Below are 12815 nucleotides of genomic sequence, written 5' to 3'. Positions count from 1 at the left end.
ACACACACACACACACACACACCTTGTAATGTTATGCAGCATGCGCCGTAATGATATCCTTTAATTGACTCATTAACATTTCACACATTTGGTGAGAAAACACACACACACACACACGCACACACACTTCAGTGTCAGAATGCACTGTTGTCTTTTTTTAGAATGGAATGAAAACACACACGCACGCACGCACACACAGGGTTTATTTATTCATGAGCATCATGCAGGATTGAATCCATATTTTTGCGAACAGGAAAAAGGTGCAATAGGTGGTTTTGTTTTAGTGGTCGCGGCTGGACAGACCGACCTGTTCCCGGCTCTACCCGGAACCATTATGCAGACAGGAAACAACCATTTTAACGCTAGCAGCAGCAGCATCGGAGGAGCCGCCGTCGTCTCCACAGAGGAGGAGGAGGAGGAGTGGTGGTGCTGGAGGGGGGGACACCTAAATCTGACACGGGGCGGAAAACACAGAGGAGGAGAAAAGAGGGAAAAACACGACGGAAACAAAACAAAAGAAGCTGCTTTTTTTTTTTTTTTTTTCCTCTCTCGGTGAAGCGGAGCGTTGAGCCGGTGGAGCAGTGACACCAGAGGCGGAAAGACAATGGACATATCGGGGGGAACTAGTTTTTGTTAGCGGGTGAAAAAAAGCAGCCCGATGGAGAACCAGAGGCCCTTCACGGTGTTTTTCCATGGATGAAGAAAAAGGCCCCGCTGACACACTGCGTGCTCGATGTTTTCGCACTTTTACTCCCGTGTCTCTGAGCTTGTTCTTGTGTGTGTGCACCTAGCCGTCATATGCTACAAGGTAAAGAAAACAAACGAAAAACAACAAAAACAAAAGCCCTTTAGAGTTGGCTAATTTGCTAGCTAGCCGAGCTAGCTAAGCTAAGCGCTCGAGCTAAGCTAGCTAGCGTTATGCCATGCAACCGGGATACCTTCCTTTAGGGCAGTTTAGTGATGCTTATCAGTATTATTATTATTAGTACACACATTGTAGCTTAATTTAAAAAAAAAAAACCTCTTTGTGTGTCTGTGTTTTTATTTAAATGAGGCACAAATCATGACCGTTAAAGTGCAACATTTTGTCAGTTGGTTGAACGTTACGCTAGCTGAGTTGATCGATGGATGCTAAGCAGGCGCTGGTGAGTTTGTACCCGTCTTAACCTTCTCGTTCATCGGCACATCTGTTTCAGTCTGTCGGCCTAAAGTCACCGGTTGTCCGCGGACCGTTTCACCCCCACGAACAGCTGCGTGGGAGCTTCAGACCTGTGGATCAGCCGGTAAGATGTGTGTGTGTGTGTGTGGGGGGGGGGTAAAAAATAAACAACATGCAATCACGCTCCTCCTTGTGTCAACCTAACTGTTTAAGTTAGTTTAATTAGCTCCTGTGTGTCACTCGTGTGCTCCTCCCGGCAGAATAAGTGTTTTCTTCATGGAGATCCAGCTAATAAACATGCACCTGATCACTCAGTGGAGGCTTGTTTTTTGCAAACACTGATTGTGTGTAAAAAGTTTTCAAAGATTTGTTTTCCTCTAATCTGAAAAGTTGCATTCTACTTTCTATAAGTTTTAAATGAAAGACACGTGACTTTAATAAACAAGCTGCTCTGATATTGTGTCACTACTGTAGGAGCATCACTAGTGTACTGATCCAAGTACTTATACATAGTTAAAGTAATTGTTGAATAAAACATAGATATATTTAGATGTCTGTGACACTGTAATAAAGTAAATTAATTAGAAATATATTATTATTGCACTAGAATCCATGTTGAGCTCCTGCAGTATGTCATACGTCGCATGACAACAAAATATTTGCCGACCTGAAAATTGAGTAATAACTTGAGAAACCTGCTGTACACAGTGATGCTGTGATTGTTGTGCTTTTTTTTGTATGTTGGATACGAGTTAGACTTGTTTCCTCACAGAGGAAATAGTTTTATCAGCAGGTGTTTTTAAAACTAATGCCGACTGTTAGGAAGCTGTGCTGTGGTGGCCGATACTGATGCTAAGATCATATTTCCTAAATGTCTTCCCCGTAATGCTTCAAATGCACTCGTCACTGCTACATTGGCTCTTTTTTGATTTACTTTGTAAGATAGTAAATTTGTCATCATGTAGTAGAGAAAGCGTCATTAGCAGACACAGATTGGTGACAAATAAATGTTAAAGACGATGTGAAGTTTCTTCAGCGTCAGACTTGACTTAAACATTGCTTTCCTAACTTTGTTAAACAAAAAAGAACCATTAAAGACTGATATATATTTTGTTATTAATTAATTTTATATTACGATAATAAATCAGACACCAGCAACTTTGTACAGAATCTTTAAATCATTTTTGTGTGTAAACCTTTTTTAATGCGGTAACAAATTGGTTAAAATTCCAGTAAATATTGTATATAAACATAGAATTTAATTCCATTGTCATTGATACCCAATCCAGCTGTTTATAGTCGGTATCGGACAGATGTCTATCGGTGCATTTACTATTTGTATTTTATTTTGATGTCGCAGGATCAATGAGAGAATATTATAAATGAATTCCCTCTTAATGTTTTCAGTCAGAAAAGTAAATCAAAGGTTTTAGTTACAGGTACCATACCCCTCACACCAGTTGTACTTCAACATCAGATAACAAAACCTAATGGAAATATAATTACGGCTCTTTGTTTCTACTCGCTGTCAAACATTCATTTATTTGTTTGTTTTTTGAAGGTAGAAAGGTTTAGTTTTATTTTTTTCACCAACCAAACCACACCAAACAGACTTGAAAGGCGGTCGCTAAGAATCGCACGCCGTTAGGAGGAAACAATCGGTCAACAACTAAAGTGTTGCAACAAAGTTTTCCCATTGAACAAATCCGAGGTCGGTCTGTTGAGGGAAGTCTTCGTGCATCACTGGACGGGCGGTCACGTTTCGCAGAGAGACCTCGGAGTCTAATATATTTTTTTTTTAAATGCAACTTTTTCCCGTCGTCTGGTTCAAAGAGAACTAATCGGTCGGGAACAAAACCTGCAGACTCTCGGCCCTGCTGGTTTTCTGTCCGACCAGCCGAGTTACCTGCACTCACCTGGTGTAACAGGTGTGAACTAGTTCGTCCGGCAGAGAGCAAGAAGGAAACTCCAGACCAGTGTGACGGCCTCATGCTGCGTACTGAGAAATGAATTGATGTCAAAATCTGCAAAAGTGACGTTTTTTTTTTATCCTTTTCTTGTAGTTTCTTAGGTTGTTTTAGTTTTTTACTTCATTGAATTACAAAACCACAACATGGTTGGTTTGGCCTTACACTTGGATGCCCTTTATATGAGTATTCTCCATACACAGGATCCGCCTGCACTCTGTACGTAGATGTGACGGCACATATACGGATGTTTGGCTTCTCTGGTTTCTGTCTCGGGGGAGAGGAAGGTCAGAGTTAACCTCCGTCTTTAAAAAAGAAAGACGCATCACTGACGCTAGACAGACACTAGAACAGTCTGGAGTCGCTATTGTTTTGATCGGGGAGGAAAAAGCAGCAGGTTGTTGTTGCCTACAGTGAAAGACAGAAGCATCGTTTATCATCTTAGAGTTGATGTCTTTGTGTGTTCATCTTTGCAAAATAATTAACAGTATTCAGACGCTTTGAATCAAATGTATAAAGCTAGTTTTTAAATCTAGTTTTGTCTTAAAATTGCGGTCGTAGAAGCTCACTTGGTGTAATATTAGCAGAATATTACTCTTTCGGTTAACCGTGTCAAACTGTACTTCTCTATGCTTCACCCACGTTTAGATGAATACATTTTCTCCCTAATTGGTTATAAAACATTTTTTATTTTTTTTAGATCAAATTAGGAACATAATCAGTGAAGTTAATTGAAAAAGTCAATCTCTAAATATCAGATTACTTTTTTTGACTGAAGGAATTCACTGTTTTGCTCTCGCACACAAAGACGCTGTCCACCAGACCACCTTCTTTATAGCTGGCATTTAGTTGTGTGTGTGTGTGTTGGAGGCGACCGGCGGCCATGTTGTCCAGCAGGAGCTGGACAGGAGTCGTGTGGCATTTTGAGCCACCGCTCTCATTCCTTTCCCCTCTGTCGGCTCTGTCTGCCACTCTACTGGTGTCTATATAGTGTGAAGATACAAATATCAGTCGAATCGTACCCATCAACCAGTATAGCGATAACATTTTCTAATTATTGCAACAAAATTGCAGTTTAATAATTGGAAACCAGTGATGAATGTTGATTTTTCACGTCTTCTTTTTGTCTCCGATACATTTTCTTGATTCCTACTGTGATTATTTGTCAGCTTTGTCTCTCGTAACTTAACACTCATGTGATTAAAGCTGCTCTCTCTCATGAAAACAGTAACAGAAAGAGACGAGTTGTACAACCACACTGTATTTAGTATATTTATAAGAACTAAAGAAAACCCCTTGCACACAGTGGAGTTATGAGTTCACAGCAGCGGTTGGTTCGTTGGGTTCAGGCGGCCGATATTAGAAATCCGGCTGAAGAATAACATTTTACCAGTTTGAACAAACAAACCAAAAGGCCCGAGCGCTTTACAAGATTTCAACACAAAAATATTTTCTCTCATCGGGCCTCTGAGTGGATGTTCAGTACGAAGAGGACGCAATTTCCTCTTCCGCTGAGATGTATTTTTAGCCAAAAGGTTTAGATTTCAGTGACTACAGTTACACTTTATTTTGAAAATGAGATGTATAACACTTACCACCCTTTTGGAATAAAACCTTCAAGTTTGCAATATGCAGTAATGCATCAGTCAAAACTACAGGCACCAGGAGCACCTGACGGTCTCAACAGGAAGTGAACATTAGACTTACCGTATTTTCCGCACTATAAAGCGCACCGGATTATAAGGCGCACCTTCAATGAATGGCCTATTTTAGAACTGTTTTTATATATAGGGCGCACCGGATTATAAGGCGCATAGAATAGAATAGCGTCGTAAGCGTGTCTCTTGAAAGGTGCCATTTTGGGGTCTTTATACACACAAGTGGTGTTGGACTAGGAGTAAGCACAGTACCGGTGTTTACCGCGGTGCGGCTTTGTAGTTTACCAGTCGTACTGAAACATTTTGACAGAGCGTCGTGTACAACCAGTATGGATCAACCAATTAACCAATTGATCCATATATAAGGCGCTCCGGATTACAAGGCGCACTGTCGTTTTTTGAGAAAATTAAAGGCTTTTAAGTGCGCCTTATAGTGCGGAAAATACGGTACTGGCAAACGTTAAAAAATACAATTAAAAGCTGTTTATCTACAGCTAAATCAATGTGTTGTAAACAGACTTGTTATTTCGGTTCCCTTTGAGACGTTCAGCATCCGGAATGAGCAACACAGTGTTGTTGAACTCTGCGTACCAAAAAATGTTTTGTTTATCTGCTCCGTATGAAGTTGCCGAATCACTAACTGACATTATTGTTTCTCTTCTCATTCTTCAGGTTCCAATAACTCCATGAGGGGACGGACGGGCAGTGAAGCAGCGGTTCATGCTCCACTGAAGTAACGGACATAAAAATAAAATCAGCGTACGGTTATGGAAGACTTTAAAGAAACACTACAGACTCTTTTTTAATTTTTTTAGTATGATTTAGTTTTTTTGCCTATTTATGAACCTTTTTTTATATAACATCCTACAGAAGCACTTGAAGCATCGGCTTCTGTTGGATTATAGCGGTTTGTTGGACCTTTTGGGGTCCGGACTACCTCTGAAAATCCCCTGACAAGGGGTCACCGCTGGTTCCAGCAATCACAGGCTCGGTGCACGTGGCAGTTGTGGCCACGTGGCACTTTGCCCCCAGCTGTATTGGAAGATGTTCCAGTTCAGCAAGTACCCCATGGACATCTTAGAGATGCTGAGTGGACACCAGGCCCACCAGTTCAAAGGCCTCGGGTTGGATCGACAACTGAGCCACCAGCAGCAGGTCCAGCTGCAACATCAACAGCAGCTCCAGCAGCAGCACCAGCCCTCCGTCGACGGCTCGGGGAGCCTCCTGTCCGGCCTCGGCCTCGGACCCCTCCAGAGCTCTCGGAGCAATGCCTTCGCCGACTCGTCGTCGTTGTTCGCCAAGATGAGCGCCCCTCCCCCATCCATCTCCCACCAGAGCCAGTCGTCCTCGTCTCACAGCTCCCGGAAGTCCAGCAAGATGAGCAGCAGTAGCAGCGGGAGCTCGGGGTACCCCCAGTTCATGCGGCCCTTTCACCCGGCCGAGGCTGCGCTGGCTCAGGAGCAGCTCCACTCGGGGATGGGCCGGTTTGACTTTGGCGGGAGCAGCAGCGGTGGCGGCGCGGGGGTCATCGGCGGGGTCGTCACGACCGCACCCCCGCCTCCGCCGCTGCATCCGGGTCTCTCTGTCCCCCAGCCCTCCCCCGGTCCCCCCTCTTCCTCACCCTCCCCCTCGTCGGCCTCCAACAACCCCTCCGGCAGCACTGCGGTCCCCTTAGTCGGCCAGTCGGATCCCCGCAGCCTCCACCAGCAGTTCAGCTGCATGCTCGCCGCCAACCAGTACTTCTTGTCAGGCGTCCCCACCAACAGCAGCCTCGAGCAGTTCCTCGTCCAGCAAGGCACTCACAACCACTTGGGCTTGGGTCTGGGCCAGGGGTCCGAGTCAAACTCGGCCCTGGCCCCTCCCCCGGCCCTCCACTCCTCGCACAGCCACAGCCACGCAGGTCCACCGCCTCAGCAGCAACAGCAGCAGCTCACCCCCCACGCCTTATCTCATCCACACAGCCACGCTCACCACCCGCACCCACTCCACCCGGCTCCCCAGCCCGCCTCGCTGGGTGGCTTTGATTTCCAAGGCATTCCGGTCCTTTCCTCGAACCAGATCGCGTCACTAATGCAGCAGGAGGCCGGCCTTCCCCTTCCACTGCCTTTACACCTGTCCCTCTCTAAGGACGACGCGAAGACGGGGGACAGCTCGTCGTCGTCCGCCTCGAGCGGAGGGAGCAGGAGAAAGAAAGCGATGGCGGGCTACCTGCCGCAGAGGAAATCGGAAAGCAGCAGTCAAAGCAGCAGCAGTGTTGGTAACTGCCACAACAGCAGCTCGAGTGGGCACAGTCAGAGCTCCTCATCGGGCCTCGTGGGAGGAGGATCTGGGGGTGTCGGGATAAGTGGCGAGCCGCCGCATTCCTCGCTCCTCTCCTCGTCCTCGCAGCAGTCGTCCTCCACAGTCTCCTCCTCTTCGTCTGCCCCTCCCTCCTCCAACTCCACCTCTGTGCTTGTAGCCAACGGTAACCAACAGTTGTCCAAATCCCAAGACAGCCACAGTAATAGCTCGTCCGGCCAGCCCGAACCGGAACCCCTTTACCACTGTGGTGAATGTGGCAAAACCTTCACCCACCTCTCCAGCCTTCGACGGCATCTCCGCAGCCACGGCTTGACGCCAGAAAGCCAAAGCAGGAAGTCGGACTGTAACTCCCCCAGTCCAGAGAGGATATTCTGCTGTGGCGAGTGTGGGAAGAGATTTAAAAAGAGGGGTCACCTCATCCAACACAGCGTCACCCACTCGGAAAACCGGCCTTTTGTCTGCACCATCTGCCAAAAGTCCTTCAACCGGCGAGAGTCGCTCACGAGACACGAGAAGATTCACGACGAGAAGCCTTTCCGCTGCCCGGCTTGCGGGCGTTGCTTCCGCGAGAGCACCTCTCTTCTGAACCACGCCGCGTCAGGCGCCTGCGGCAAACCTCCCCGGAGCTCAAAAAACCGGGCCAACAGCGGAGGGAGCGGCTCGTCCTCCAACCCGAGCAGCAGCAAAATGGGAAGCAGCGGGGACAGAGTGGGAGTCCCAAACGATGGGGCAGCAATGACTAATGACAAGTATGCACCGGATTATTCCAGAAATCGCTACCAGAGCCAGTCGTCCTACAACAGCGGGGTCGATGACTACAGGCGATCGCAACCTTCGTCTCTGTACTCGTCTGAGAGTACGCTAGCCAGTGAAATGAGCAGCCAGACTCTGCGTAAGGCCCCTTTAGCTCCAACTCTTCACCCCCACCCACAGAGCCAGCAGCAGCAACAGCAGCAGCAGCAGCAGCAACACCACCATCACCACCACCACCACCAACCGCCGCCGCCACCACCGCAGCCACACCTTCCCCTCTCCTCCCTATTGGATGATTCGGAGGACGAGGTCACCAGCAGCGCGATGTCGGCCATCGCCGCTGCCGCCGCAGCCTCCTGTGATATAAACTCAGAAGGCCGGGAAGGAGAGAGGAGGGATATCATCGGAGGCCTGCTGGGGGGGTTGGGGTTTGGTAACATGGGTGGACCGTCATCCACGTCGGGCCTCAACGGGTCCACCATGCCTTTGACCCACCCGAGCCAGCCCCACGCGAAGCCCAGGAGGCCGAGGAAGCCCCGAGAGAAGAGGGACCCGAGCAACCTTGTCAGGAGGCGGAGGAGCCCCGCGCCCCCAGGGGACGGGACGGAGAGGCCGTACAGCTGCCAGATCTGTTGCAAGCGCTTCAGACGGGCGGAGACCCTGCGGCGCCACAACCGCGTCCACACGGGGGAGAAGCCTCACGCCTGCGATGTGTGCGGCAAAATGTTCCGCGAGCCTTTCCACCTCACCAAGCATCTGACCGTGCACTCGGGTCAGAAGAACTACAAATGCAATCTATGCGGTAAGATGTTTGCCTACGCACAGAGCCTGGTGAGACACGGGAAGCTGCACAGAAAAGGTGAGATTGACAGCCAGGGGAGGAGAGTTAAAGGTGCTGCTGCCGCCGCCGCTGCTGCCGCCATCAGCCAAGTGGCCACCTCGGGAAACCCTGACTACTTCTCAACCTGCTCCCAAGGAGAAAAGTCTCCGACGTCCGGCACCCCCTCTCAGAGGCTTTATACCTGCACCGTGTGCTGGAAGTCATTCCGGCACTATTTCCACCTCACGGCACACCAGCAGACGATCCACGGCGGCGGAGTCGGCCTGGAGAAGTCCTTTCGCTGCGACGTGTGCGGTAAAGCCTTCGCCTACTCCAACAGCTTGGTGCGCCACAAGCTGTCTCAGCACGGCATCGACCGCAGCGGCCAGCGCGTCAACCAGCCCCAACCCACCGGGTACTCGCCACTCTTCTATGATTCTGGATCAGGCTCCAACTACGCCGGGTCATCTCATATGCAGCAAGGGAACTCTGGGCCGCAGCAGCATCAACAACAGCAACCGCAGCAGCAACAACAGCAACAACAACCGCAACCGCAACAACAACCGCAGCAGCAGCTGCAGCACCCTTTTCACTACCGCTCAAAAAACTACCAAAAGCGGCATGGACAAACAAGAAAGCAAAGGAAAAAAAAAAGGCGCGTGCTGATCCACAGCATCATGAGAGACGGAAAGCTGGTGGGTGTCCCCCTGAGTAAAGACACCCGCAAGAAGCTGCTGGTCCTGAGGAAGAGGAGGGGCCGACTGCAGGCACAGCTCAAGAAAAAGAAGATCCTGGCCCAGCTGAGGGTGAAGGGCGGCCTGATGAGGGTCAAGTGGTGGAGCGGCGGCGCCGTCAGAGTCACGGGGCTCACCTCGATGGACGTCCCCATCAAGCGCTTCCCCTGCCCCATCTGCCCCAGCGCCACGTACGCCAAGCAGGGCTCCCTGCTGATCCACCACGCCGTCCGGCACCCGCCGAGGAGCTCGGGCCGCCACGCCCGTCTGCGCTGCCAGGTGTGCGGGAGGCGCACCAGCTCGTTACACAAAGCCTTGAAACACAGGGGCCAGCACCTCAAACAAGCTGCGTTCCAATGCCGCCGGTGCCGACACCGCTTCTGGAACCCCGGGCTCCTGGACCGCCACAAGTTCTGCTGCCGGGGGGTGACCGCCGCGGGGAGCTGGGCGCTGATGAAGACGAAATCCCCCCCGCCACTCGACCAGGCGGAAAGTGACAATTCACCAGTCCAGCTAGCGGTCCCGGTTCTGGTCCAGCCGGAGAGATCAACAGTTCTGACTGAGTACAGTCAGTAGAAACAACAAAAAAACCAACAAAAAAAAAACAGTTTTCTAGACTAGATTGTTTTGATGTTTTATTTTTTTTAAATAATCCAAGAAGCGAGCAAGAAGTTTTTAACAGAACAAGGAGGGAGAACGGAGGGTTTAGTGTAACTACGTAACACCCCAACACATCTGTATCCTTAACTTACTGCAGCAAACGGTGGTCGATTCATTAGAGCGGACTTCAAAAGGCCAGAAATCACAACCGCCCTCATCTGTGTCCGTTTTTCCTGAGGTGGAGGAACTTCTATTTTCCCCCATTAGCAGTGTTTTGCGCATAATTATGGATTTGGAAGACGGCCGTAGACGTGAGGTACCTTTTTAGTACCGGTGTATTGTTTCCACATTATTCACAGTTAAACCGTGTAGTCCGTGTCTCTTGCTCTGTATGTGTTTATTTGTTACCCCGGTGGAGAATCTCTCACTTTTTATTTTTCATACCGAGATGCCCTCGAGATAAATAGATCTTTTTAAGAGAAACCTAGAAATCCTCATGGAGAGTAAAAGGTGTCATCTGTCAATCAGAAGGAGGAACAGTGTTGACCTTGTTTTTAATGTACACTACTTTTGTCATTTTTTTAACGAGGCGTGGACGGAGGAAACAAACACGACTCAAACTGTTAATGTGTTGAGGATTTGAAAAAGGACAACAGAAATAACCGGAGTGTACTGTACAATTGGTATTATATTTTATTATATATTGATTATTTGCTGTTTTTTACTCCAGGTATCATTTCTTTTATCATCGTTGGTATTGTGTGGGTGGGAGGGGACGAGTTGGGGGACTATCTTTGTAAAACGGCGGGACGAGTATATGTATCGATGTGATATTGTTTCCCTTTTATCTGCTCCCTCATTGCCACAGTTATGCCCAATTTCTGTAACATAAGCGTGTACACATAGTTCATTACTTAGGTCCTGTCCAGACGTGTTCTTTCTTTTCCTCCCTGTAAAACTAAAACATGTAATATTATTACTAAATTACTATCCTTTTCTTTGCCTAAAAGTGAGTTGTTGAAAACCCTCAAATCAAATAAAAAAAAACAAAAAATCTGAAATGCTGCTGTTGGTTTAAGTTCATGTTAACAGCAGAAGGCTCCCTTTCTAGTGGCGATAAATAAGAGAAGTGATTTCACACTTGTGCTTTTGAATTTGGGTTTAAAAAGGTTTTTATTTTTATGAATTGTGTAATAAACTATAAAGTTAAAACTTTATAGTTTATTACTACATTTATGGAAAATAGGATTTCCTTGAAAGAAAAGCTCAATTTAATACTTTCCGAAATATATATCGCCTTTCTATTGACAGGATTCAAATGTTCTCATGAGAAGGCTACCAATGAAATATTATCTATATTTATTACCAAATATGTCTTAAACTTATTGGACATTATTATAAAGCATATGCAGAATTTACAGCCGCTTAAATCAGATAATATTGTGCCAGTCGGCCTTAATTCAAGCTGCTCCTAAATTAATTTTGACTATTTTAATTCCTTCTCGTCCTCACCTTCACGTACATGTATTATAATCATATCCTCACACTTAGTGAAACAGACGGACGAGTTGTAGCAGATGTGTTCGTCGTTGCACCAATCGGATCGTTTAGAAGAACGGAGGTTTTCCTTCTCGAGGCTGAACCACAGCAGTGAGTTTAAAAACCAAACCACTAAAATAATGTTTCTTTACTTGCCGCTGGTTGTATCTCACCACGCAGATGTGGTTTTATTTTGTGTCTGTTTCATCCTAACACGTCAATGAGGTTTCACTTCTGGTGAAATAAAAAACAAACATTGTCTCAGATGTTCAGGGTACCGTCACAAGTTCATTCTACTGAAGAAATAGTAGCTGAATCCAAACTATTGATGACATTTATTTCATTGAGTTGTAATTAAGTTGATTAAAACAGCTTGAGTTTCAGACGGACAAGAACACTTTTGAATATTTAGAAGTTTAAAAGCTGTCGAGGTGTAATGATGAAGTTTTAAGAAACTGTTTTACTTGGACGGGGCTTTTGGTTTACGATGGTTTCTGTTATGACGGTAGAAAACATGGATTATAATAGTTTGGTTCAGTATGTGTATGGATCTGAGGAACATTAAACTATTGCTCCACCTTTTTATTAATAACCTTTGAACCCCGTGAGGATCCAGCACCACCAGCTCCTCCTCCAGTAGAACTCTCAGAACGACACGAACACAGCAGCTCGTTTCTGATCATTAATGCACCGTGTATTTTTATCCACTCTTTTCCTCCTGCAGGGACGCTGAAGTGGTTTCCCTCTCTGACACACTGCCTGTCCCTCCTCCCTCCTTTCCTCCCTCCTTTCCTCCCTCCCTCCCTCCCTCACAGAGCTGCAGCTCCAGATACATCTGTGATCAGAGCTCAGGTGTTGTGTACCTGGAGCGGTCAGGTGAGCCTTCATGAGCATCCGCCTGAGGAGACACATGTCTCATGAAACACTATGTGGAGAAGAGGATGCTCTAGTTGTAAAAGCTATTATTCATTATCCTTTAGCTGAAGTAAAATACTGTGAAAATACTCTTATTACAAGTAGAAGTCCTGCATTCAAAACCCTTTTACTTACAGATGCAAGAAAAATACTTAAAGTACTTATTGTGCAGTAAAATGATGATTCATGCTTAATATTACTTCTGCATTGTGTATGTTTAATGTTAACTCCTTTGTATACTGTTGGCTCGTTTAAGCTACAGCGATGCATCATATTCTATGAGATCATGATATTTGTCCTGTGAGAACCTCAGGCCTCTCAAAAGACTTCTCTCCTGTTCTCAGCTTTGAGACGATGCACTTTAATCTG

The 12815-nt window shown here is 47.0% G+C and overlaps 1 protein-coding gene across 1 annotated transcript; it reads left to right on the top strand.

Moving 5' to 3' along the window:
- Positions 1-332: 332 nt before the first annotated feature.
- LOC142972051 (uncharacterized) lies at positions 333-11053 on the top strand. Its single transcript, XM_076112849.1, has 3 exons — positions 333-808; positions 1197-1283; positions 5457-11053. The coding sequence occupies exon 3, from the start codon at positions 5829-5831 to the stop codon at positions 9966-9968; it is 4140 nt and encodes a 1379-aa protein (XP_075968964.1). The 5' UTR covers positions 333-808; positions 1197-1283; positions 5457-5828; the 3' UTR covers positions 9969-11053.
- Positions 11054-12815: the final 1762 nt, after the last annotated feature.

This window comes from Anarhichas minor, unplaced genomic scaffold (genome assembly GCF_050575085.1).
Source record: "Anarhichas minor isolate MPS153535 unplaced genomic scaffold, ASM5057508v1 ptg000051l, whole genome shotgun sequence".
Classification (NCBI taxonomy): Eukaryota; Metazoa; Chordata; class Actinopteri; order Perciformes; family Anarhichadidae; genus Anarhichas; species Anarhichas minor.
This window is presented reverse-complemented; position numbering and strand designations above follow the sequence as displayed.

Bases quoted from the DNA above. Each gene is read 5' to 3' on its own strand.
- LOC142972051 (XM_076112849.1), top strand. From the start codon at position 5,829: ATGTTCCAGTTCAGCAAGTACCCCATGGACATCTTAGAGATGCTGAGT.